Genomic DNA, 26,803 nt, shown 5'->3' on the forward strand with positions numbered 1-26,803 from the left:
TATTTGAGTTTTCTACTATTTTCCAATGTTGCAGACGGATTACACAAGAATACTAAAATAAATTTATGAATTCAGTTTCTGCTAGATCCCATACAAATCAAACTGATTCCCTAACTTAAAAAATGTAGTTCAAGTACTGAAGATGCTGTATCTTCCCTTGCCAAGTTTTAAGAGTCCATTGTGTTTCATAATAGACACTCAATGCCAAGTCAAATAAGCCCCTGGAACGATCCATCTGTGGAGAGAGACTTGGTCTCTCGCACCTCTCCCTTCTGGAGTCCCAACATTTCCTTTCCTCTAATCATGCAAGGAGCAATAATCATTTTGCTCCGACCCGTTCCAGTCTAACTAATTTGATTATGTTGCCACCGGGCACGTCGATGATTTCCCAGAGAACGAAATCTGCATTGGGAGGGACAAACGTTTATTAAACCAAAGCTAAAAATGCTGGAAGAGAAGAGAGGATAGTGATGTACACACAGCCCAGGCCAGAACCTCGGAGGGACACACGGCGTGGCCCCACCGCGAGTCCGCCCCCTCCCCCCCCCCCCCCCCGCCCCCAGGGCTCTGCTCTCGGATGGACACGTCTCCGTTTGTTTCCCTCCGGCCGGCCAGCCGTGCAGGAGGGCTGTAAGGGGAAATACCCCATGGGGCTTGTAGTTCGCGGGGCCACCCCTACGCCCAGCCCCGAGGAGGGGGGGGACACATTTCCCGAGAGGCCTTGCTCGGATGGCTCGGCTTTCCCGGCTCCCCGTCCATCCAGGCCAACTTCTTGCCCCCCAGGTCCCCGCCCCGCCTCTCCCCGGGCAGCGGCCGGGGCCTGGAAGGGGGTGGGGGGCCCTCACCTCCGCCTGCCCCCTCCCCTCCGACTAGGGGCCGCCCCCCGCCCCAGCCCCTAGCTCACTGCCACGTAACCCTTCGCGGGAACCAGGAACTGAGCCGTGGTAGCGACGCGGGCGGGAGGAGGAGGGAAAGAGGGGGTGCCGGCCCCCAGAACGCCAGCTCCCCTTCCCGCCAGGGGCTCCGGCGAAGTGACGGGAAAGCAGAGGCCAGGGAATCTGCTTCTCCTTCCCTTCCCCTCCTCCCTCCGCGCCGCTCCCCATTCCCAGGCTCCCCGGCGGGACGGTGGGGAAGGATGCCGCGCCCCCCCTTCTCATTCTTGGGAGGAAGACAGGCGGCCCATGCACCTCGAGACTGGGGGATGGGGATGGGTGCTGTCCTCAGCTCCTTCAGGACCGGGCTGAGGAGAAACTGTCAATCCCGGCCGGGGAACAGGGAGCGCCCTGCGGGGCGGGAGGCGCGCAGGGGACGGGGCAAGGGGGTGTGTGTCTGCCGGTCTCACCTCGAACATGAGCCCCACCAGAAAGACCATCGCTACACAAGAGACGATGTCGGCGTGATTCTGCAGGATGAATTCGTGGCTCAGGACGGGAGGGTTCTTGGTGCTTTTCTTGCGGATGGCCATGGTGAGGGCCGGTTCTTGTCCTGTCCTGGCCTGGCCTTCCCCTCCTGTCTTCTCCTCCCGCGCCGCCGCTACTGCTGATGCTCCTGCTTTGCTCTTCTTCTCGGGCCAGACGCTGCTGCTGCTGGTGCTGCTGCTGCTGCTGCTGCTGCTGCTGCTGCTGCTGCTGCTGCTGCTGCTGCTGTAGCCACTGCCGCTGCTGCTGCTGCTGCTGCTGCTGCTGTAGCCACTGCCGCTGCTGCTACCACCGCCTCCGTCCTGTCCCCTCCCCCTGGCTGCAGTTCTCAGCCCCGCCGAAGCCGCTCGCTGGGACTTCACTTCCCATCCCACAGCCACTACGCAGCCGCCGGGGCAACCCGGGAAAAAAAAAAAGATAAAAAAAAAGGGTGGGGAGGAGAAGAGGGGAAAGCGATTGAAAATGCGCACGCGCAAACTCTGGGCTTCCGACGTTCGCAGTTCTTTTCCTCATTTCTTCTCGCCTGAATCCTCCAGCCTCGCCTGTAGCGCCATCTGCCGTCTGGAGGGCGGTAGTCTTCTTTAGGATGAGAAAACGCCCCTAGGACACCCGCCCTGCTTTACTTGAGATGGGTGCTCTTTTACAGCCAGCAGCACCTCCGCTCTTCTGGTGGTGAAGTTTAACCTGCTCTGCGCAGGCGCGTCCAGCCCCACCTTGTCTTAGTCTCCTTCCTTCTCCAGGTTAGGCAACTTTAGAGTGCAGTGCTTACCGACGCTTTTCTCTGTGTGGGTTTCCCTTTCTAGCCGCTCTCCTTCCAAATCATTCGAGGGATCCGTGATTTTATGTGTACTGACCGTCAGATCCACGGATTCAGAGCCCATCCAGATTGAGATGTCATGAGTGTGCTCTGGGGAGGACGGACATGGAATCCTCCTGGTGGGCACATGCCCGCAGCCAAACAGGCCTTCGAAGCGCAGCGGGAGGGCCCCACTGCAGGGAGGCCCTATGATTGATTTCCGACGTTCCTAAGCTCTCCCTGAGCCTGGGCAGTACCACCTTGGTAGAAATGCTATTCTTATAAATATAAAGGACTTCTTCCTTCCATTTCTCACTTTGCTTAAGGAAGAAGGCTTGGGAGGTGGTTCCCGCTCCAGAAACCGGAGCTTCGGAGAAACTGATGAGTGAAATCAGCATTTATTTAGCAGCCTGTCAGCATGGCACTGTTCAGTCTTGGAGTACTGTGCTAAGTGCTGTGGGGAGGTTTAGAAAGGAAATGGGAACCCACAGAGATGAATACCTAATGGGCAACTGGAAAAGCAATAACCGCAAAAGGGTGTCTCAAAAAGAACACACATTTGAAAATATAGTGAATTACAGCCTAACAAAGGCAGTGCAATAGACTCCATTATGGGTTCTACAGTATTAAGAATTAGAACTTACCTTTCCTTTTGTCTGTTTCAACTAATTTTATTGGCAGAAAATATAAACTAATTATGCCTATCCGTGCCTTTTTGAACAGAGGAGACTGAAATTAGCAAAATTTAAACTTTTCCTTCTTGTTAAGCTGTCCAGAGTCAGCAGATATTTCTCACAGTTCTCAGTTTACCTCCCTCTAGAAAATTCCTCACTTGCTTCAACTCTGTTTTCTATATTTTTTTATTTATGTTGATACAAATTATCCTTTGATACAAAAATTCTTTTGGATATGGGAATATGAAATGAGATCTGTTTGGAAGAAAAAAGTGTATATACATGTCTATAGTATGTCTATATGTGTTAATATGTATAAATACATTTATATACACAAATACATAGGAAAATGGGATATTGGTGGGAGGGGAGATAACTAGGAGACTCTATGTACAGTTTTTATCAGCTTGGATCCAGAAAGAGTGGTAGTCATTATTAAATAGAAGCTCTTTAGCTAGGGTTTGGGGACAAATTTTTAACCTTTGAAACAACTAGAGAAAGCAAATCAGTCTTAAAAGATCTATAGTCCTACTCAAGCAACCAAAGCCAGGAAGTCAGTCACAGTGACATAAATCAGTCTTTTAATTACTGGAATGTCTCGGAGGTAGGTTATAGAGATCAAGGGTTATTGGAAATGGTAAAGGTCAGATTGCAATGAGCAACAAAGATCCCCCAATGCATTAATAGTCTAAGACTTCTTAAATTGCTTCTAACTAGGAATAGGATAAAAGAGTACGGGGAGGGTTGTACTGGAGAACTTTATAAACCTAGTTCTAGATTTGAAAGTCAGAAATGCAATACAATGAATTAGGCAGATCATCGCATGCACGTATGTGAAATATTCTAGTGGTATCTCCCGTGAGAGTGAAAAATTTTAGTGGATAGGTTTGGAATAGTAATGATTTTCCTCATAATTGAAACTTGTGTTCTGGAGGGTGTAATTGATCATATGACCTTTGGATAAATGGAATGTTCCTATATGTGTGAAGCCTAGATGCTTAAGTTATGGTCTCAGTCCTCTGATTGTTATAGAAGAAACAGGTTCTGATCCATTAATCTTGTTTTACTGTTATGTTATTTGTTTTACTAGCCACCTGCTAGTGGCTCCTGGGTGTTAATAGGAGCCGCCTGCTATCGGGTCTCATCTCCCTTTCCTTCCCTGAGGATTACCACGAGAATTCTCCTGGGAGGAGCCTACTCAGAACAGCTCTGGAATGCTGCTGCTTCTGGCTACTGGGGATCTGTTAGGATTACTAGGTGAGAACTGAGGTTGTCTGGATGGTGACAAGGTGAGAATTCAGGTTTTCTGGACAATTACAAGGTGAGAACTCAGGTTGACTTGATAGAGGGGGCAAGCTCATTGGCTGGGGTGGTTCTTCCCAGAAGCCCTTGCATTATCCCACGCCCATTCTCTGGGAGGATAAAAAGAGACAGCACTGGGCGCAGAGAGCAGATCGACCTGGAGAAGGATAAGAGCTGGAGGAGATTCAGAGCCAGGATTCAAGAAGGAAGACTCTCTGAATTGCATCAGGCTTGACGGGGCTCTCTGCAGGAAGGGAAAGTCACTTCTTTGGACAAGAGTTAACAGCAACTGCCTGGAGACAACGGTTCGTTACAGGAAGAAGAATCTGTCTTAAAGATTTGAGTAGACACAGCAGATCTCTTCCCAGAGAGCGATCCGGCAGCTTCTAGAGACGACAGCTCACTACATTTGGCGTCCACACGTGGGGCAAGGACTTTTGCTTATTTCTGACAAGAGGAGCTAGACCAGACCTTCGCAATTTGGTGCCCAGACACGGTCCTGATTCCAGTGGAAAAGCCTCCCATCCAGATTTCAGTCTCTCTGACCCAGAACCGTGAGTAACAAGGAAACTTTGTTAAAGATTAAGTGAGCGTGCTAATAGATAAATAAGGAACTTGTTAAGGGCTAAACCAGCAATCTCTTATAGTGAAATGGGGCAAACACCTTCTGTTCAAGGAAAATGTTTAGAGAGCATCATCAAGGTTATGAAAAGCCAAGGCTTGATTATAATTTTAGAGGAGATTACTGAACTTTTAAGAACTGTGAAGGTCATATGTCCTTCTTTTTCTCTGGAAGAAGAATTGGATCCAGATGAGTGGAAATTAGTAGGAGAGCAATTAGGTGAACAGTACAATTACCTTTGTGACATTTTACCCTTTGGTTCCAGACCAAACTCAGTTTCCAAAGATACAATACATACCTACAATTTAATCCAAATGGCTTTAAAAAATGTTATTCTAAAGGAAGAGATGAAGGAGCAAAATGGGGAGGTGTCAACTAAACTAGGTGAAAAGGATGAATCAGATAACAATGAAGTTAAGTACAATTCTGAGCAACAGCAACAGGAGCACCTCCCATCTCCTCCCTCAATTAACCCTTCAGGGGTGGAGCAAGAAGGAGGAGAGGAAGAGGCAGAAACACAAACAGAATTGCCTGTGAAGCAGCCTAAGCCTATGACAAGATTAGAAAAAGCATTGGTTAAAGCTAAGAGAGAAGGACAGGATATAAGTGATTTTATACATGCATATCCTGTGATTGAAAATACTGACTCTGTAGGTAAAAAAAGGAGAAGATATGCACCTTTAGATTTGAATACAATTAAGGATTTGAAAAAAGGTTGTACCCTTTATGGGGCTACATCAGCTTATGTCAAAATGTTACTAGATGGTTTGTCTTATGAAGTCCTAACCCCGAATGATTGGAAATCCATAGCAAGGACATGTCTGGAACCTGGAGAAAATTTATTATGGCTTGCGGAATTTCATGAATTATGTAAAATTCAAGTCAGATGCAATTTGGAAATAGGAGTTAACACACAATTCACTTTTGAGCACTTAGCTGGTGAAGGTCAGTATGGAGAGAATTCGGAACAGATTAATTATACCATGACAATATATGAGCAAATTGCTAAGGCTGCAATAAAAGCTTGGGGTGTCCTTCCTGGACAGAAAGATCGTGGAGAGGCTTTCACTAAAATACAGCAAGGTCCCAATGAACCTTTTGCAGATTTTGTGGGACGTTTGCAAACTGCTGTCAAAAGAACTATTGGAGAAAATTCAGCTACAGAAATAATGACCAGACATCTGGCTAAGGAAAATGCCAATGAGATTTGCAAAAGAATTATATGGGGATTAGACAAAGATGCTCCTTTAGAGGAGATCATAAGACGCTGTGCTACAGTGGGAACAAATGCTTTTTACACCCGGACAATGATGAATGTGGAAAGACAGGGTCCCTGTCAAGGCAAGGGCCTTCTAGAGAAACTCGGCGATGTTTTCAATGTGGAAAAATTGGACATCTAAGAGCTCAGTGTAGGTATGGAGATACAGTGAGAAGACAGGGTGAGAGAAGACCTAAAACTCCATGTCCAAAATGCAACAGAGGACTCCATTGGGCATCAGATTGTAGAATAATTCAGGGAAATGGGATGAGGAGCCCAGGTCCAGGGCCCCAGGCAAAAAAGACTTGGGGTATGATGGCAGCTAATGCTACACCCAAAGAACCTTTAGAAGGTCAGGACTCTGATTTAATCAATCAGCAGAGAAGCAATCACATGGCAGAAAGGGATTACCTGATAAGTCAGTCAAAAGGCAATCAGATTGCAAAAATGGATTACACTTGGGGAGAATACAGGCCTTTTAAACCAACAGGGCTGTGCCCAGTGCAAACAACTCCAATGTAATTGTCAGATGATGAGAAGAGATTTAGAAAGTGGTAAATAGAAGGAAATTAGATAGGTTAACTGCCTGGGAGAGAGGGTTTGCTTGTATTTCTTCAGCAGGAAAAGGAATCAGATGGGTGCCAACGAGTCATATTCACCTTGTCCATCAGAGAGAGACAGAAAAAGAGAAAGACCTCAAAATAAAGGAGAAGATCTAAGAAACATCTGACACTGAAAGAGCATGGATAATAAGAAGACTGTTAAAGAACTTTAAAAACCAGCAGGAATCATTGGACTTCCTCACACAAGATGAGATTAATGGACAATGGACTTATGGACATTTATAAATTTTCAATTTATGATTATTTGATTATGTTATATACTTCTAGCATGCGTTATGTTACTATGTTACTATATGCTTATGTAATTTATGTAATTATCTGTAATACTTCCCATATTGATGGATTTATGTTTCAAGGTCATTTATGTAATTATCTGTAATACTTCCCATATTGATGGATTTATGTTTCAAGGTCATGACTGTCCTATGTTCTAAATCAAAAGAAAGGGGGAGATGTTAGGATTACTAGGTGAGAACTGAGGTTGTCTGGATGGTGACAAGGTGAGAATTCAGGTTTTCTGGACAATTACAAGGTGAGAACTCAGGTTGACTTGATAGAGGGGGCAAGCTCATTGGCTGGGGTGGTTCTTCCCAGAAGCCCTTGCATTATCCCACGCCCATTCTCTGGGAGGATAAAAAGAGACAGCACTGGGCGCAGAGGGCAGATCGACCTGGAGAAGGATAAGAGCTGGAGGAGATTCAGAGCCAGGATTCAAGAAGGAAGACTCTCTGAATTGCATCAGGCTTGACGGGGCTCTCTGCAGGAAGGGAAAGTCACTTCTTTGGACAAGAGTTAACAGCAACTGCCTGGAGACAACGGTTCGTTACAGGAAGAAGAATCTGTCTTAAAGATTTGAGTAGACACAGCAGATCTCTTCCCAGAGAGCGATCCGGCAGCTTCTAGAGACGACAGCTCACTACAGGGATCTAATTCTGACCAGCAGAATAGATCCCTTCCTATGAGAGGATGATAACAATACCAGGAGACTGAGAGGCAGTTGCATTCTCTGACCTCTCTCCCCTTCCCTCTTGCCTCAGATTTATTTCATTCCCAATTCACAAGCAACATCTCTGTCAGTAAAGGGTGATTTGCAATTCCTTCAAGTGTAGTATGATTCACAGCTGTGGGGTCTTCGAAGATCCACCGGTCCCTTAATGGTACAATCCCCTTTAGCCCTTTACAGGCTTTCTGAATTTTATACTTAGGAGTAATTTTTAAACATTTACAGTTTTATTTATTCCATTAAAGTCCTTCTTTGATGCCTTATAGTGGCATAGAATTAACAATGGGTTTGGTCTGCTATAAAGCAAAAGCTCTGAAATGTCCTACTAAGCCAAAAATTACTTGTATTATTGATGACTTGCAAAGAGATCTATATAATATATTTATAAAAACTTGCAGATGCCACACAGCTAAGAGAAATAGCTAATAGTCTGATGGCAGTCTAAACCCACAAAGATTTCTAGAGGCCAAGATGATCTTGGCTAACATGATCAAGTTTATTAAAGAAATGTAAAGTCTTTCACTTGGCTACAAAAAAGTAAGCTGCATAAGCATAAGATCATGGAGAGTGACTAGGAAGCAGTTCATCTGAAAAAATAATCAGAGTTTTAGCAGGCTGTATTATGAATCAGTTTTTATTTTTATTTTGGGGTCTATCCTTGGGATTTCATAGAATCAACAGCACTAGAAGAGATTGTAGAAACTATTAAATACAACTTCTTTATTATAAGGATGAAGAAATTAAGGCCTAGAGATAAGTGATCTAGATTTACATAGCTAAGAAATATTTGAAGCTAATTTCAAATTCAGGTCATCCTATTTCCAAATTCAGCAATGTATCACCTAACTATGTCAAAAAAAGGAAAAGCAGTGATGGGGCTGTAGTTGTACCCACAACAACAGAGAATTTGCTGCTATCTTACTATGGCACCTCATCATTACAGTCCCCTCTATTTGGTGAGGGAACTTTCTGATTTAGACACTAATGCAGATTAACCATTCATCTGTAACCTGTAGTTTTAGAGGGCTGTTTGAGGCTCCTGAGAGATTTAAATGTCTTTCTACGATCATAGCTATTATGTATCAGTGGTACCACTTGAACATAAGTCTTTCTGACCTCCAAAATAGTCCCTATATTCCTAGGTCTTGATGTTTCTCAAATCTAGCAGTGTTAAGTTGTATAGAGGCATAATGTCCACTCCCAGTGAGAGGATAGTTCTACATATTCTACTTTCTTCAGACAACATTTAGGATATTATGTTCAGCTCTGGGAGACTACATTTTAGAAGCTGATAAATTAAGTAGATAATTGGATATGTTCAAATATGTCAACTTCATATTTCACAGTGGAAAGCATTCTCTATTTGGTGCCAAAGAACCTGTGTTCAATTCCTGCCTCTGCCATTTACTATTTATCAGACTTTGAACAGATTACTTACTCTCTCTGAGACTCAGTTTTTAATTTTGTAAATTTAGAGGATTGAATTATATAACTCCTAAGATCCCTTACAACTCTAAATCTGTGGTCTTATGATTGTATGATATCTAAGATCCCTTCTAGATCAAAACTAATTATTATATGTATCTGACTCTTAACTTGAGACTTGAGGGCAATTAGAATAGTAAAAAATTATCCTGTGAGATTTAAGAAGTTCAAGAGACATGCTTTCTAGATAATTAATCATTTGATAAATAATGATATTATATTACCAATAAAATAGGTCAGTGACACTCTTGAATGCCACCAACTAATCTTGGCAGTGAGCTTATTGGCCCTTGAAGAGTGAGTGTTTTTTAGAGCTGAGCAAAGTCACCATCCTCACTTTCTCTTCTGAGACCATGTGAGTTTTCCCTCGCCCAAATTGATACCTTTTTTAAAAGACCCAGTATAGATTTGTTGGGTGGAAAGGGTGGAGACAAGATAGTGGAGAGTAGAGAGGATATTACTTGGGTTCTCCACAGGCTCCCCTCAGAATCAACACTAAGCCTCTGAATGGATTTAGGAGTGTAATAATTTTCCAGTTTAAGATATCTTGGAAGGACTTCAGGAAAGGTCACTCAACTAGAAAGGGGAGAATGTGGCTCAATGCAGGTGTGGCACACAAGGAGTCCTGGTGCAAGGAATCTAGCAGGAGGCTCTTTCCCAAAATTCAGCAGCATTGATTACTCTGTTTTAGTTCAGAAGGCCAGATCACCAGACAACCTGCAAGATCTACCCAATCATGGAAAGCAAATTGTGAGCCCCTGCACTCCAGCATAACAGGTGGGACTTTGTGGTGGGCCAGAACTCTGAATTTGAAGCAAAGTATTAAGTCAGTGCAATTGCTAAAGACAATGATTATCTAGTTGAGTATGGTTCAGTATGATTGACTTAATCCTACAATCAATAATGGTTGTGATATAGTGATATAATGATTAGTTTCTACTCAGTGTAAAGCATATAAGCTAAGAGCCTCAGGATTCATTCGAAGAGATTCAGAGGGCAGAGAAGACAGGTGAGAGCTCAAGCTTTTGGAACCAAGGAGAGAGATAGGCCTCTAAAAAAGCTAATGGGGCCCCAGGAAAGGAGACAAGACTTTGAAAGAGATAATAAAGGATTTGGAATTTTACCCCTGGCTACTCATGTGGTGATTACAGAACTGAAATGAAGGCTGCTCCCAGAGACCCCCAGGGAAACTGAACCAGAGAACATTACATTTTGGCACCTGAACTTGGGACCAAGAACCTACATCTGTGAAATTAGGGTGAGTACAAACTTTGTAAAGGGCTAAATTAGTATTGCAGCTGAAATGGGACAAATGTTTAGAAAGGAGCCTTTTCCATTTCAAGGAAAATGTATCGAGAGGTTGGTTAAACTTATTAAAAAAAAATCAAGGTTTGATTGTAACTTGGGAGCAGATCATTGAACTTTTAGAAACAGTAGAGTGCACATCTCCTTGGTTCTCTAAGGAAAAAAAAATTAGATCCAGACGAGTAGAAATTAGTAGGAGAGCAACTATGAGAATACTACACTGATAATGGACCTGACTCAGTTTCTAAAGAAACACTTTATACATATAACTTAATACAACTGGCTTTAAGAAATTATATAACTATTAGAATAAGGAAAAAGAAAAGCAGGAGGGGGAGGATCCAGATAAACTAGGTGAAAAGGATGAAGAATCAGATAAGAATGGAGTTAAATACAAAGATGATTAAATTAAGGAGTGTGGTGCTTCACAGCAGGAGCATTCCCCATCCCTTGACTTACCCCCCTCAATTAACCCTTCATGGGTGGAGGAAGAAGGTGAAGGGGGAAGGACAGTAACACAATCAGCACCACCTGTGAAGCAGTCTATGACAAGATTACAAAAGGCATTACTTAAAGCAAAAAAAGGACAGGATATATCCGATTTAAAAATAAATGCATACCCTGTGGTTGAAGAGTTTGACTCTTCAGGTCAACAAAGGAGAAGATACACTCCTTTTGGTCTGGAAAAAATCAAAGATTTGAAAAAAGATTGCACTCTTTATGGGGCTACGTTGTCTTATGTTAAGATATTACTAGAGAATTTGACTTACAAAATTTTAACCCCTCGTGATTGGAAATCTATAGCAAAGACATGTTTAGAACCTGGACAAAACTTGTTGTGGCTTTCAGAATATAGTGAACTCTGTAGAGTACAAGCCCAATGAAATAGGCAAACTGGAGTTAATATACAAATCACCTTTGACCAACTAGCAGGTGAAGGTCAGTATGTAGACACTTTAGTATAGATTAATTACCTGTAGCAGCATATGAGCAAATTGCTTCTGTTATAAAAGCTTGGAGCTCCCTCTCAGGAAGAGATGGAGGAGAAACCTTCACAAAAATAGAGCAAGGTCCCAATGAACCTTTTGCTGATTTTGTGGGACGTTTGCAAACAGTTGTCATATGAACAATTGGAAAAAAATGCAGCTACAAGAATTATAAGACAACTGGCTAAGGAAATTCTAATGAGGTTTGTAGAAGAATTATATGGGGACTACACAAAGATGCTCCTTTAGAGGAGATCATACGATGCTGTGCCACAGTGGGCACAAATGCTGCTTATATCCAGGCTATGATGCAAAATATGGGAAGACAGGGTCCTTCTTTCCAAGGGACTTCCAGAGACACTCATCAGCGCTTTCAATGTGATCAACTCCTTTTTTGGTGTTTTCACTCCTTTTTTGAGGAGTCAGAGAAGGCATGATCACCTCCTTTTTTGGGGTTTTTACCTCATTGAGAAGTCAGGGAGAGTAACCACCTTATGTTCTAAAACAAAAGAAAGCAGGAGATGTTATGGGCCAGAACTCTGAACTTGAAACAAGGTATTAAGTCAGTGGAATTGATAAAGCATCTAGTTTATCTAGTTTAGCATGGTTCAGTATGATTGATTTAAACTTACAACAACTAATGGTTTCCTAGTGATATAATGATTGGTTTATACTCAGTATAGAGCATATAAGCTAGAAGCCTCAGCCAGGATTCATTCAGGAGAGATTCAGAGGGCAGTGAAGACAGGACTGAACCAGAGAACATTACAGGACTTGGCTAGCACAGTGGAGAAGCCTGTAGCACTGGCCTTAGCATAGTCAGTGAGAAACCCCTGTCACCATGCAAAGAAAGCTTGGGACAATCTCCCTGTGCCCTAAGAGCAGATCTCACCCTTTAAAAATGAGCAAAAAAGCAAAAAACTCTGATCATAAAGAGCTACTATGAATACAGGGAAGACCAGAATACAAACTCAAAAGAGGACAGCAAATATAAAATCCCTGCAGATGAAGCTTCAAAGGGGAATATGAATTGGTCTCCAATTCAAAAGGCTGTCTTGGAAAAGTTAGAAAAAAAAAAGAATCTTAAAAGAGATAAGAGGAATAGGAAAAAGAAATGAGGGCATTGAAGGAAAGTTATAAAGGTTTTTTTTGGGGGGGGAGGAAACCAACACCTTGAAAAAGAAAGCACAGAAATTGATTGAAGAAAATAATTTCTTAAAAAATAAATTTTATGAAATGGAAAAAAATATATATATACATATATATATTGAAGAAAACAACTCCTTTAAAAGTACAATTGGCCAAATGCAAAAGAGGTTTTAAAAAAAAGCTAATTGAAGAAAACAATTCACTAAAAATTAGATTTGGATAAATGGAAGTGAACGACTCAATGAGAAATCAAGAATCAGTCAACGAAAATTTAAAAAAAAAAAAAGTTAAAAATAGAAGAAAATGTAAAACACCTCATTGGAAAAACAACTGACCTGAAAAATAGATCCATGAAAGAGAATCTATGAATTGGACTACATGAAAGCCATAATGAAAAAAAGAGCCTAGACAATCTCTTTCAAGAAATCTAGAAAAAGTTCACTGATATCCTTGAACCAGAGGATGAAATAGTCATTGAAGGAATCCACTGATCATCTTCTGAATGAGGCCTCAAAATGAAAACTCCAAGGAATATTGTAGTTAGATTCCAGAATTATCAGATCAAGGAGAAAATACTATAAGCAGACAGAAAAAAAAAAAAAAAAAAAACAAATCAAATATCAAGAAACCATAATCAGGATTACCCAAGACCTAGCAGCTTCCACATTAAAGGATCAGAGGGCCTGGAATATATTTCAGAAGGCAAAGGAGCTTGGACTACAACCAAAAATCAACTATCCAGAAAAATTAAGCATTGTCTTTTAGGGGAAAAACATTTATGAAATAAGGAATTTTCAGTCATTTCTGATGAAAAGACGACAGTTGAATAGAAGAGTTCATCTCCAAATACAGGACTCAAAAGAAACATAAATTAGATAAACAAAAAGGGAAAAAATGGTTTTTTTTTAGGTTAAAATTTTTACGTTTCTATTTTATAAGATACATTTAATTTTTGAGAACTGTATCATTGTCAGAACAGTTAGAAAGGGGTATACTTAGAAGGTGTAGTTATAAGTTGACTTTAATGTGATGATATAAAAAAGAAATTAGGATTGGAAAAGAGATTGTACTGGAAGAAGGAGAAAGGGGAGGCAAAATGGGATAAATTATGCCACATAAAGAGGCACAAAAGAGGGAAAGAAAGGAGGATATGTGCATTTATTTGAACCTTAATCTCATCAGATTTGGCTCAAAGAGAAAATAACATGCATACATAGTTTGGTATAGAAACTTGTCTCACCCTATAGAAGGAGGGGAAAGGGGAAAGAAAAGGGAGAGCTAATAGAAGGGAATGCAGAAGTAAAAAGGATAAAAAGGGGGGGAGAGACTAAAAAAAGAGAGGGCAGATTGAGGGAGATGGTAGTCCTAAGCAACATATTGGTAAGGAGGGAAAAGATGAAAGGAGAGGGAAAATATAATTTGGGAATAATAGGATGGCAGAAAATACAGAACTAATAATCTTAACTGTGAATGTCAATGGGATGAACACTTCCATAAAAATGGAAACAGATAGAAAACTGGATTAAAAGCCAGAATCCTACAATATGTTGTTTACAAAAAACATATTTGAAGCAGAGAGATAGATACAGAGTAAAGATAAAAGGCTAGAGCAGAATCTATTATGATTCAGCTGAAGTAAAAATAGTAGGGGTAGTGATCCTGATCTCAGATCAAACAAAAGCAAAAATAGATCTAATTAAAAGAGATAAGGAAGGAAACTATATCTTGCTAAAGGATACCATTGATAAAGAAGAAATATCAATACTAAACATACATGTATCAAATGGTATAGTATCCAAAATCTTAGAGAAGTCAGTAAAGAAGAAACAGAGCAAAACTATACTAGTTTCAACCTCCCTCTTTCAGAACTAGATAAACCTATGATCATCTGTGATGGATTGGGCTCTTTTCAACAATGAGGTGACTCAGGGCAATTCCAGTTGCAGCTGTCTTGATTGAAAGCTCAAAGTATTAGAGCCCTTTGATTTCAGAGGCAAGATGAATGAGCCAGAGACTCAAAGAGTGTGAAAAGAGCTCCAATTTATTATGCCATACAGCCTTGTTGAATACATTTTTGCAAGTGTGATCATCCTGTGAACAGAAAACAATCCCCATCACCATTCAGAGAAGCAGCTCACGGGCTTTACATATGTATGGTATCTGCCAATGGGAGAAGAGCCAGTCCAGCCATTTCAGCAACCCACTCACAGGCGAGAGGCCCTGTCAAAGCATCCTTGCTTACAAGCAACTGTGCTGTGACCCTCAGACCAAACCCTTTCCCATGATACACATCACACTGCTCCTTGCTCAACAAGGGCATTTCTGGAATGTGGCAGAAAACTTATTGTGCACCAAAGGTCTAGGTAGCCTCTGTATTCTCTCGACAGGATTTCCATACCTTACCAAATTCCAATATATTTGTGATGGAAAGAGTCATCTGTAATCAGAGAGAGAACTATGGAGAGTGAATGTGAATCAAAGGATTTTCACTTTGTTGTCATTTGCTTGTTTTTTTTTTTTTCTCATTTTTTTTCTTTTACCTTTTGATCTGATTTTTCTTGTGTAGCACAATGAATATGGAAATATGTTTAGAAGAATGGCACATGTTTAATCTATATTGGATTGCTTGTTGTCTATGGGATGGGGGAAGAGAGGGAGAAAAAACTGGAACTCAAGGTTTTGCAAAGGTGAATGCTGAAAATTATTTTTGCATGTATTTGGAAAAATAAGAAGCTATTAAAATACTCAAAGAAAAAGAAAAAAAAATAGACTTAGTTTAAAAATAAAAGGAATTATTTGGGAGAGGAAGACAATCAGGGTTTCTGACCAAAAGCAATTGCTATTTACATTCACTTGTGACGATTAGGCAAAATAAAAACAAAAGACCAAATGGGGTTGGCCAAGTGGGGATCTTTTGTAGGCCAGTCAATGAGAGCCAGTTTGCTTTGGGTTTAAGGCAAGGTTCTTAAGAAAGATACCTGGCCTCCAACCCCACGATATTGAGGAAGGAAGCAAAGAAAACAAGCTATTTTTCCCAGTCCTTAGAGGGCAGTTCTTTTGGAAGACAACCATGACTTTAGGGAAGTGATACCATAACACGAAAGGGAAATAGATTTGAATGAGGAAGGGTTGTGGAAGGTCACTAGTCTCACTTTCTCTTCTAGAGCCATTGGGCACATATAGATCAGGATGGCTAGAGATGGCCTTGGATGTAGTGGAAGACCTTGGCCTTTTTAATCTAAGGTCTCTATCTAACAAGTCTCAGTCTGACAGAGGCAACCATCCATTCAGTGATTAAGGGTAGGTAAGAAAATAAGAGAGAAAGAATATTACAATGAAAGGTGAATCTTCTCTAAAGAAGGACTTTTGTGAGTGTGTGTGTGTGTGTGTGAGAGAGAGAGAGAGAGACATTGCTTGTTATTTCTAAATTGCATGTATGGTTGGGTGGGATCTGAACAAAATTGAGAAAAAAGGTAATTCAATCTCATTATCAGCAAGGTCCTTCAGAGACTGAACACCCTATAGAATTCTGAAAAAATCCTGATCCTAATCAATAATTGATTATTACTATAAAGGACAAATAATTACCCTCAAAAAGATACAAGTATCAGTTGAAGAATCTGGGGATGGTTAATTCTTAGGTGAAAACATAATAGTTACTTTGAAATATTTGTGGAAGAAGGATTATTCTTGTACTTGCTTCAATTGTAGAAGCAATAATAGAAAATTTAGGAACATTGATATCAGTTCATGATACAGAAAAATTTTCCTGACCATTAGAGCTGTCTAAAAATGAAATTGACTGCCTTGGAGCAACTATATACAGTAGTAAATACAGCACAAGCACTGGAGTCAGGAGGACTTGAGTTCAAATCCCACTTCAGACATGACCCTGGGCAAGTCACTTAACCCCAGTTGTCTTGTCAACAAAACAAACAGATATTGGTTGCCCAGGAAATTAGTTAATTTCCCCTTAAGTTGAGGTCTTAAAAGCTCAATGACCATTTATTATGTTATATTTCAGAGATATTTTTTGAGTGGCTAGGATTGGCCTCTGGGGTCTTTTCTAATTCTTTGTTTTGGCAAATTTTAAGTATGGGTCACTGAAAGATTAATTTTTTGTCATCTAAGAACAATATCTAGCTGAATTTACATCACTATGTTGGTCAAAGACTGGTTATTTTGCTTATAAATATTTTAGTTATAAAAATTCTGTATAACTATGGAATCATAAAGGGATTGGTAGAGGAGCAAGCACAGTAATAAAATTATATTTGCTTAAAGTAGTGAGATATTTTAATTGAACTTATTTGACTTCAAAGTGATATAGTAAAGTTTTGAAAACAGTCATATCCTAAAGTACAAAAATTAATAGTAGATGGAGATTTGAGGACAAGAAATAGTAAAATAAAAATTAGAGCTGCTTTGCAGTTAGGAATAATAGCTTACTGGGAAAATAAAATTACTTTAGAAGGATTATTGGCAAAAAAGGAGGAAGTGAGTTACAATTGGAGATAATTTCACTCCTTAGTACAGCCCCAGCCCTGTCAGGAGAATTAGAAGAGAATTCAGAGATTAATTATCCATCCTGTGTAAGGAGATCTGTGCATGGGTTAATAGACTTTTATGAAGTGGGATGTAAAAAAAATTAGCCAGAGTGAAAAGAATGTGGAAACCAAATAATTCTAAAGCGGGAGAGGAATTGTGAGAAATGGATGGACATTCAAAACTCTTTGCTGGGATGTCAGTATAACCCAGATACTCATTTTCTTGACCTGGAAAATTTATGTTTGGAGGCTACAATCCTTTCACCTAAAACAGAAACATGTGTGTGTAATTCAAAATAAGATACACAAACATACATGTGTGTATGTATATGTATGTTAATATTACATATATACTGTAAATATTTATAGTGTATATGCATATTATATACATGTATATACACATACATATAGATATGTATGTATGTCTATCTTATTCTATACCTTAATTCCATCTATCTGAAATAAGTGAGTAGCACCAATTGCTAATCATTGGTCCTCTGGAATCATAGTTGAACATTTTACTGATCAGAATTGTTATAAATTTCAAGTTTGTTTTTTACAGTGTTATTATTTATAGACACATGTTCAGACATTCAAGAAGAGCTATACTTTAGCTGGTCAGTCAATGGGGTACTCCTGCATTCTAGGATCTTTCTCTTTGTTATACTTAACTCCTCTTGAAATTTAACCTGCTCTTAGCAGCATAATAAAATCTTTGCCCCTTGATTTGGAGATCTTTCAAAGCACCAACCCATAATCCCGATATATTATATATTCATAGTTCTATTCACTTCATTTTGTATCATCAAAATCCTTCATCATTTAAACATGTTGAAAGTGGATTTTGGGGAAACTACAGCTGACTCCATTTTGTGCATTTTTTGCTGTTATTATATTCCTTTTTCTATGTGACACTAAATGTAATGAATGTTCCTTTAGTACCTCTCTTCCCCCAATCATTTTACAGATACAAAAGAAAACTTGTAGAACTTTGAATAATTCCAGGAACTCACCCATTTCTCTTTATTCTATATAATAAGATACAATGTAGGAGCCTAACATATTAATTAACTGATAAAGAAAATATTTTATCTGCTCTGGCATGAATAGCTAAGGCCTTTAAAAAAATTTAAAAGCATTCTTTTTCTTTTACTAAAAATATTTCCTGTCTACATATCCTGCCTAATCTTATTTGAAAGTGCTTTGACCTACCTAATCTTTCTCAAGAGAACATGTGTATGTGTGTGTGTGTATATGTATGTATATATATGTCATCTGTAATTTTTAACACATATGTCTATCACCTTTTTAGTGGTGTTTGTCACACTTGTGAATGTATAAACTACAATATCCCTGTCTATAATTTGGGCTGACTTTTTTTGTGCAGTAACTAGCAAGAACCCTGAAAATTCTTGCCACAGGCAGCTAACGTAGTATTGGATAGAGTGAAGACAATAAGACCTTCATTAGAAGGAACCATGTACCTTTTGGTAATACTCAGAGGTCTGCCTGTCTTTTTTTTTTTTTTTGGTAGATGGGATAATTTTAATCCCCAAGCTGTTTTTCTTCAAAGCGTTGTATGTAAATATTTTGGAATTATTCTCTACAATTGTTATTCATGCAGCTAGTAAGACCCTAGGCAAGTCACTTAACCCCACTTGCTTCAAAAATAAATTGTCCTTTTGAGGAAAAAAGAATGAGACATGTAATGATATTCCCAGGGAAGTTTCAGATGGGAATATGAGCTAATTTTTGCATGTTTATGTACATATACAAGTCAGATAGTGACATTCTTAGAGATGAACTAAAGGTTATCATAGGAGATGCTTCTCAAGGTTGCACTTATCATATTCTACCTCATACATATTTATGAAAATCCAATCCCTTTCATAGAATAATTATAATATTTGGCTTTTACAGTGCCTCCTGGTGTTGGACACTGTACAAAGAAAAAGTTCCAAAGGTTAACAAATATTGGGGGCAGCTAGATGGGGCAGTGATTAGACCACTGATCCTGGAGTCAGGAGGACCCGAGTTCAAATCCAGCCTCAGATGCTTAATATTTATAAGCTGTGTGATCCTGGGCAAGTCACTTAACCGCAGTTACTTCACATACACACACACACACACAAAAAAAAAACTTTGTAAGTATTATCTCATTTTATACTAATAAGAACTCTGCAAGGCAGATGCTGTTACTATACCCATTTCATAGCGGGGGAATCTGAGGCAGAAGTGACTTATGCTACTAAGTGTTTGAGGCTGGATTTAACTCTGACTCCAGGCCTAGTGCTCTAAACACTATACCACTTAGCTGCCTTAAAGATAGGAAATGTATCTTCTTTGTTATTTTGAATGATTCATCGCAAATATAAGAGAACATATAGATCTACCAGAAATTGTTAACAATTAAAGATGAAGTGCTATTTTGGAGTAACAGAGGAAAACCATAGTTACTGTTGGTTACTGATAACTGGATCATATGGACAACTTTCTTTTTTATTACATTTTTTTAATTATACCTTTTTATATACAAAACATATGCATGAGTAATTTTTCAACATTGACCCTTGCAAAAACTTCTGTTTCAACTTTCCCCTCCTTCTCTCCATTCCCTCCCCTAGATGGCAGGTCATCCCATACATGTTAAAGTATATTTTAAAAATACAATTATATATATACATATTTATACAGTTATCTTGGCGCACAAGAAAAATTGGATTTAGAAGGTTAAAAATAACCCGAGAAGAAAAAACAAAAATGTAAGCAAACAATAACAACAACAAAAAATTGGAAATGCTATGTTGTGGTCCATACTCATTTCTCAGTGTTCTTTCTCTAGGTGTAGCTGGTTCTGTTCATTACTGATCAATTGGAACTGATTTGGATCCTCTCATTATTGAAGAGAGCCACGAAATGGACAACTTTCAAAGAAGATTGTTTAAAATAAGCTGATTTTATTATTTTTAAAGGACAGAAATTTCAATTAGTGTTAACTCACAAGTTTATAATCTATTTTCATAACTTGAAAATAACAAAAAGATATATTACAATTACAGTGAATACTCTAAATAATGTGGAATTCTTATATTTTTGATGACAGGTCAGATGTGATACTAATTGTAGCTGGTTTCTTTTTCAATATTCTTCTTCAGTAAAAACTTCAGGTTATTTATTCTTTATTCACTAATATGAAACTAGAGATTGGCTTTCCATTTCTTTTCAGGAGTCATTGTCTTTGCTGTGAAAAGACAAAGGGAAAATAAATTTCTTTTTTATTAAACTAACTTAAAGATGTTATTAACAAAATAACAATGTTCTATGTCTTGCATCATTTTGTAGATATAGGTTATACTGAGACTTCTCTAGAACAAATTTTAAGACATTGCAGTTCATGAAGAATCACAAAGTAATCTTTCACAGATTAGTATTAAGAATGCAGACTTTCATAGTTACTGAAACTTCCATAAAGACCAGAGTTGTTTTAATAAATCAATTTCATTTTTTAGCAAATATGAGAGTTACCATTTCATTATTTCCTGGGTAACTAGGGCTTATTCCTAATCATCATTTTCAGAAAATATAGCGTCTGTAACCTAGAGCAGGTTAGTAACTGAAATTATCTTTCTGTGACTGACCTGGTTTTCTACTGTAACATAATAAAAAATAATAACATTTATATAGTGCTTGCTTTATGACAGTTATTGTGCTAAGTACTTTATAAATATCCCATTTGATCCTCATAACAAATCTGTGAGGTAGGTGAATTATTTTTATTTTGCAGTTGAAGAAACTGAGGCAGTGACTTGCTAACGGTCAGCAAGTAAGTGTCTGAGTTTAATTTTGAACTCAGGTCTTCCAGACACCAAGTCCAGTGCTTTTCCCATTGTAAAGCCTAGTTGTCACAAAAATCCATAAATGGCTGATTTTTGTGACTTTGTTTTCCACAAATATACACATATTCCCCCCCCCCCCCCCACTACTTCCTTCCCTCCTTCCCTCTCTGACTCTCTCTATTTGTCTCTCTCTCTCTCTCTCTCTGTGATTCCCTTACCCACATCAGGATTTTTTTAGAGTCTCTGAAATTGACCAGTTCATGCCTGTGACACATAATAAGTTTGGCCACAGGATTAGAAGTTGTGTTTTGGAAAAAACTGGGTTAAGTGAACTTTTTTTCCCCCTATATGAGCAAGTACTATGGAAATACTATCAGAATATTAAAAAATTAAAATACTTTTAGAGAATACTTACATAGTTTCCCATCTTTTTCTAATTTGTTCAAATGAAGGGAGAGATTATGACTAGCTGCTTTATATAAATGCTGAGGAGTATTCTAGTAGGAAACAAAGTAATAGAAAAACATTACTTTTGAAAACTCATTATGTGAACAGAGATTATGGTTTGTCCTTTATTCTCTAAGAGGACCATGATATCAGGGAGGTGATGCCATGGCATGCAAGTAAATTGGATTTAAATGAGGGAGGGCTGTGCAAGGCTGCATATTATATATTGATCATTTTTCTCCAAAAGAAAATGTTAAATGGGGAAGTACTTCCTCTGAAAGTCTTTTTTTTTTTTGAAATTTCAAAAGTATTTTATTTTTCCAATTACACTTAAAGATAGTTTTCAATATTCATTTTTGTAAAATTCTGAGTTCCAAATTTTTTCTCCTTCCCTCCCTTATCTTCACACTCCACAACACTGCAAAAAATGTGATAGAGATTAAACATATGCAATCATTTGAAACATTTCCATATTAGTCATACCAGTGAAAGAAAAAAACAGACCAAAAGAGAAAAATCACAAGAAAGAAAAAGCAAACAAACAAAAAAGATGAAAACACTATGATTTGATCCACATTCAATCTCCATAGTTCTCTCCCTCTAGATGTGGATGGTATTTTCTATCCTGAGTTGTATTGGAATTGTCCTGGATCACTGCACTGCTGAGAAGAGCTAAGTCTGCTACAGTTGATTATCTGGTTCTGCTCACTTCACTCAGCATCAGGCTTTTCTGAAATCAGCCTGCTTATCAGGATAATATTCCGTTTTGTTCATATACCATAATTTATTCAGCCATCCCCCAAATGATGTGCTCACATTCAATTTCCAATCCTTGCCACCACAAAAAGAGCTGTTATATGTGGGTCCTTTCCTCTCTCTTATGATCTCTTTGGAATACAGACCCAATTTTCTGAAAGTCTAATTCGGTGACCTGGGCTAAATCACTTATTCTTCTTGGCCTTAGTTTCTATCTTTTTAAACATCTACTTTTGCAGTCAATCAACCAACACTTAATATTAGGCACTTACCAAGAAAGGAAAAAAAAAAACAAAAACAAAAACAACCACAATACTGCAAAAATAAACAAACAAAAAAATTTGCTGCTCCGAAGAAGCTTACAACTAATGGAGAAGACAATATTAAAACAGAAGTAATCAAACAGGTACAATCAAAGGAAGAAGCAGTCCTACATTAACAAATGCACAATAGTTTCATTTGTATCACTTTTCATCTCATTTCACTGTTTTAATATGTCAAATACCTTTTATAGGAATATTTTTCAACTTTATTATGTTAAAATTATCGTATTTTAGTGGTCATCATAAAAAGGGTTTCATGTGAATAATAGAAAAAGAAAGATTTCTAAAAGTATTTTTAAATGTACAAACCAAATGAAAATATGCTTTCCTACAAACATGGATTGATCTCTCCCAGCTTTTTTCAATGCTTAAAATGCTTTCCTTTACTGTTCAATGGCTGAATTCCTTCCCCTTCATTTAAGTCCAACTCAAATGCCACTACATGTTGTTGGTAATGATTTTTCCATTCAGAAAGATAATGGACCTGCATATTCTTCTAAACATTTCAAATAGAACTTTGCTTTGTAATTCTCTAATGCACTTAATACAAAATTATTGATGATTTTGTGGATATCTTATTCTCATCCTGTATTATAAACTACCTGTGGTCAGGGATCTAACTCTTACAATAGTGCTCAGTGCACAGTAGAAGGAAATAAATGATTGTTGTTATATTTCTTTTTAGATCCACTACTCTGAAGTTATTTTAAATTATTTTAATGGGAAAAACTATTTTCCTATGAAAAAATGAGTTTACAATAAAATACTATAAAATAATTTTGATGTGTTGAAATTATTAGCAAAATTTATCAACTTAAATGTCTCCTTATAATAAATACTATTATATTTAAAAAAACTCTCTTTACAATAAAAACAAACCAACATATGTTCAATACCAATTAATACAATAAAATCTATTACATTGAAAAACTGATTTCTCCCTTGATTTTTATTGCAATGACATTATGGTATTGAAAAAATAAAAAATGGTTATGAAAAATTATGAAAGTAATTCATGGAAGAAATCAATATTTGTTAGCAATTTAGGGACAGTGAAACTTTATATACATTAAATAATAAATATATATTACTTTTCTGAACTAAAATAAGAAAAACACATTAAATGTTAAGGTTTTCAGGCTTATGTTTTATGCATGTAATACATTTTTCAAACAGATGCATGCATTAAAATCTAAATATTGAGATTAATTCTTCCAGTGTCCTTCTTTAGTAACTGAGAGTATGCCTCTATTTCTGTTACTAGTATATCACTTAGCCAGTATATATGATCAAATCAGTTTTTTCCCTTAATTCCCAAAAGGTTTCCCATGTAGAAATGAAACCATCAATAAGATATTTGCTTTAATGAAAAAATAAGATATGTTGAAATGACTAACTTCCTTTTTAAATGAGATTACCAAGCTGGTAGACCAGTTAACTCAATAAGCAATTATCAAATGTCTATCAGGGGCCAGGTTCTGTAGTAAGCATTAGATCAGAAGAATGCTTAAGTTTATCTAAATTTCAGCAAAGTATTGGCATAGTCTCTCATCCTATCATGAAAAAAAAAATGGAAAAAAGTACATCATATAATGACTGTATAGTCAGGAAGATAGTTCAATGACTGGATTCAAAAGAGTAGTTAATGGGTAAAATGTTAATTTGGTGGGAAGTCTCTACTGCAGTTCCCTAAGGATCTGAGTTTTCCCAACAATTTTATCAATGACTTGGATGAATATATATTATATCTGTCTAATTAGAAGTTGATGAGAGTCTGGGTTTCCAGTTGAGTCAAGATCCAGATAAAGATCTTTACAGGCAATAATGAGCTTATTCTCATATCAAAAAAGGGATACATATGAAATATCTCAAATTAATTCTCTTAAACACAAATATAAGATTGGAGTCATATGTGATTAGGCAATATTTTTCATGAAAAAAGTCGAAGGAGATCTTTTTTTGAGGAGTGTATTACAAAGTCAATATGGGGCCTCGCTATGACACTGCTGCTCCCAAATTAATACTGCATTATTGAGATGCATGGTTTCCCCAAACAAAGTGATAGTTTTATCCTACTCTACCCTGGTGAGAATATAGTGTTCATTTCTAGGCTTCGCATTTTAGGAAGGACATTGACAAGTCAGAATACATCCTGAGGAGGATGAACAAGGTGAGGAAATTAGAGATCAAACTATTAGAAGGATGCTAATTGAAGGAGCTAAAGTTATTTAGGTTGGTAAAGAAATAAAATGAAGGGATAGATGATAATAGCTGTCTTCATTTATTTTATGTTAGAAGGAGGAATAGACTACCCCAGAAGATAGTATCAGGGAGTAATTGGTATAAATTGCAGTGAGTAGATTTTAGCATAAATTGAGGAAATATTCTCATTTTAATAGACATATTCACATCCACTTTGTCTTTATCTTTAGTATGGTATGAATCAATTATAATATTATTCTTTAAAATTCGATTGATAAATATTATTGGTGGTGGTGAGGCAAGCTCTCAATTCTCCTCTCCGACTTAATTTGGCCTATTTCTCAGATTACTTGCTAGTGAATTTTGGTAAGTTTGACAGGTTGTCTAGCTATAGTATGTAGAAAGAAGTGACTGTTATGACTCATTTCCTCAGGAAAAAACATTGAGATACTGAAATATCTTATTTATCTGATATCATGGGGAAAATGAAATGTTCCACACAAGTAGATCTTCCACTTGACTGAAGTTTACTTTGTAGTATCAAAATGCTAACAAAACTATTTTTGATGAAAATCTTTATAAAATATATTACCATCATTAATTATTATTACAATTGTATAGTAATACTTTAAGAATTACTAAGGTATATATGAGGTGCTGGCCTTTTATACTCTTCCTTTCACTAGCAAGTCATCAGTAGTCACATTTGAATGCTGTTATCAAGTCTCTACTTTTCTTAAGATTATTTTCTAATTTGCAGCCTCTAATCTTTTGTAAGTTGGGGAACCCAATGGTTGTTTGTTAGAATCATATGTGATATCACTGATTTAAACCAATCATCGGACTTTTTCAGGGAATAAAATATGTAGGCTTTATTGTGCCGGGCTTCATGACAGCTATTTTTGTGTTCAAAGGCCTTTTTCCTCTCACTCCCAATTAATAGTGGTGTTCGGGATGACTGAGGTTATTAGAAGTTGTCACTTCTAGAAAGGAGGGTGTCATTGTGTATAATTAACTGACCAGCATTATATATTCTGCCAGTGATGTAAAACACTAATATTTTGTCTACAATTTTTGAGCTATACAAACCAGATAATAAACTTGAATTACCTTATAAATAATCTTTACAAGTTCCATTTCAGTAAATACCTTTCCAACATTATCGTGAAAAAAATTAAGGATTTGACGTTCCCGTGCATTTCTGTGAGAAATGTATTCTTTAATTTTAGCTTCAGCATCATAGATGACTGGGCCATGTCCTAAATTAAAATATATTTATAAAATAAAAACAACTTAGATAAAACATAACATTTATTCAACTAATTTTAAAAGATTTTAGATGTTCTAAAAAAAAAAAAACCCATCACAGTTCTGAGATGAATGTTTCTGATTTCTATAAAGTTACAATAAAATAAAATAATCTAAGAGAACAGAATTATGTTAAAGTAAAATATGTACATTAAAATATGCACATTAAAAGTAATAAATATAGAATGGAAGAATGTATAATGAGAATGTAAAATCATGCTTCTTGTTAGTGACTGAGATTTGTTAAAATAACTCAGTAGTGGGAAGAATTATAATAAAGCAATACCTCTATCTGAACTTTACTAATTTGGAAGTGTGGATAGTTCCAAGCAGTTTGTTATTTGTTATATTTTATAAGGCATTTCTAAATAAAAATAACAAACTAATTGGTTACACAACAGACTACGGGAAAGATGTTTAAAATATTTGAAAACAAAATATTTGAGTTCTAAATCATTTCTATATTAATAGGACAAATGGTTCTATTTATTAAAATAGACAGTCTAAGCACCAACTCATTAGCCTAGTTTGAGTTCTTTAGGGGACAATAAGACATTTCTTCATTGCCCTTCCGCCCAATTTGTTTACATGAGTGTGGTTTTCCTATAGCATTAAGATGCAAAATAATATATATAGGATAGAAACTAAGAAATGATTGACAATGAGGTAGTATGTGGGTTAAAGTACATTGATTAAAATTGGTTAAAAAAAAAGGTGGCATTTTAAAAGGTAAAAACAATAACAAAAACCTGCCATCACCTAT

At 37.5% G+C, this 26,803-nt stretch overlaps 2 protein-coding genes across 3 annotated transcripts in view; both read right to left on the reverse strand.

The window, feature by feature from the left end:
- The window catches only part of TRAM1 (translocation associated membrane protein 1), a 38,961-nt gene extending 37,049 nt beyond the window's left edge, over positions 1–1,912 (reverse strand). Inside the window, exon 1 of one of the 2 annotated variants that reach the window (XM_074278855.1) lies at positions 1,343–1,912. In XM_074278855.1, the coding sequence (XP_074134956.1) occupies positions 1,343–1,465 (123 nt within the window). In that variant the 5' untranslated portion in view covers positions 1,466–1,912. The remainder of the gene's footprint in view (positions 1–1,342) is intronic. The other variant, XM_074278856.1, reaches the window with a different exon arrangement.
- An 18,193-nt stretch (positions 1,913–20,105) lies between these two features.
- The window catches only part of LACTB2 (lactamase beta 2), a 40,141-nt gene continuing 33,443 nt past the window's right edge, over positions 20,106–26,803 (reverse strand). The window contains exons 5-7 of the mRNA XM_074278857.1: positions 25,843–25,991; positions 21,420–21,501; positions 20,106–20,409 (exon numbers count right to left, since the gene is read on the reverse strand). Coding sequence (XP_074134958.1) covers positions 20,366–20,409; positions 21,420–21,501; positions 25,843–25,991 — 275 coding nt within the window. The 3' untranslated portion in view covers positions 20,106–20,365. The remainder of the gene's footprint in view (positions 20,410–21,419; positions 21,502–25,842; positions 25,992–26,803) is intronic.

Source organism: Sminthopsis crassicaudata, chromosome 1 (genome assembly GCF_048593235.1).
Source record: "Sminthopsis crassicaudata isolate SCR6 chromosome 1, ASM4859323v1, whole genome shotgun sequence".
NCBI classification, from domain to species: domain Eukaryota; kingdom Metazoa; phylum Chordata; class Mammalia; order Dasyuromorphia; family Dasyuridae; genus Sminthopsis; species Sminthopsis crassicaudata.